General features: G+C 50.1%; 1 protein-coding gene across 1 annotated transcript; it reads left to right on the forward strand.

The window, feature by feature from the left end:
- The first annotated feature begins 218 nt into the window (after positions 1-218).
- LOC122022813 (NEP1-interacting protein-like 2) lies at positions 219-707 on the forward strand. The gene has a single exon (XM_042580929.1). It carries the CDS (start codon positions 219-221, stop codon positions 705-707), a length of 489 nt encoding a protein of 162 aa, XP_042436863.1.

Consider the following 707-nt stretch of genomic DNA (forward strand, 5'->3'; position numbering starts at 1 on the left):
TTAACGAATCTACTTAATTATAATCATAGTGAAAATGCTTTTTATAGGAAAATAATACTTAAAATATTTATCTTATTTGAGATTCAAAATTTGATATTCTTTATTATTTATACTACAAAGGGTTAAATAATTTTGTTTAAAATTAAATTAAATTAAATTAAATGATTTATTTTGGATATAAATACTCTTCTTTTGACTATGATGCTCGTTAATCAACCATGGAATTCATTCTCGCATGCTTTCTCATCTCTTTCCTCTCGATTCACTTCTCCGACCTCCTATACCTCTCAGTCAACACGCTTCTTCTACGGCTGGTGGCGGCGCTCATCGAGAAGCACGCGTGGCCGCCGGGCTCTCTGTTTTCCGGCGACGGGCCCGGCCACCACCGCCACGATGCTAAGGCTTCTGGCGACGGAGATCGGGTCCAGTGGGACGCTCGCGGCGGCAAGAGTTACCTGGGGGTGACTCGGTACGAGGCGCCGTCGCCGGTGGTGTGTGTGTTCTGCTTGTCGGACATCGAGGAGGGGGAGGAGGTGAGGGAGCTGCGGTGCGAGCACCTCTTCCACCGGCGGTGCCTGGACTCCTGGCTCGTCCTCCGGCGGTCCACGTGTCCCCTCTGCCGGGACGCCTTGCTGGATGCGGAGGAGGAGGAGGCCGACGATGCGGCCATGGATTGGCTCGCTTATGTTCCGGTGTGGGCGTGGTGA

This window comes from Zingiber officinale, chromosome 9B, assembly GCF_018446385.1.
Source record: "Zingiber officinale cultivar Zhangliang chromosome 9B, Zo_v1.1, whole genome shotgun sequence".
Lineage (NCBI taxonomy): Eukaryota > Viridiplantae > Streptophyta > Magnoliopsida > Zingiberales > Zingiberaceae > Zingiber > Zingiber officinale.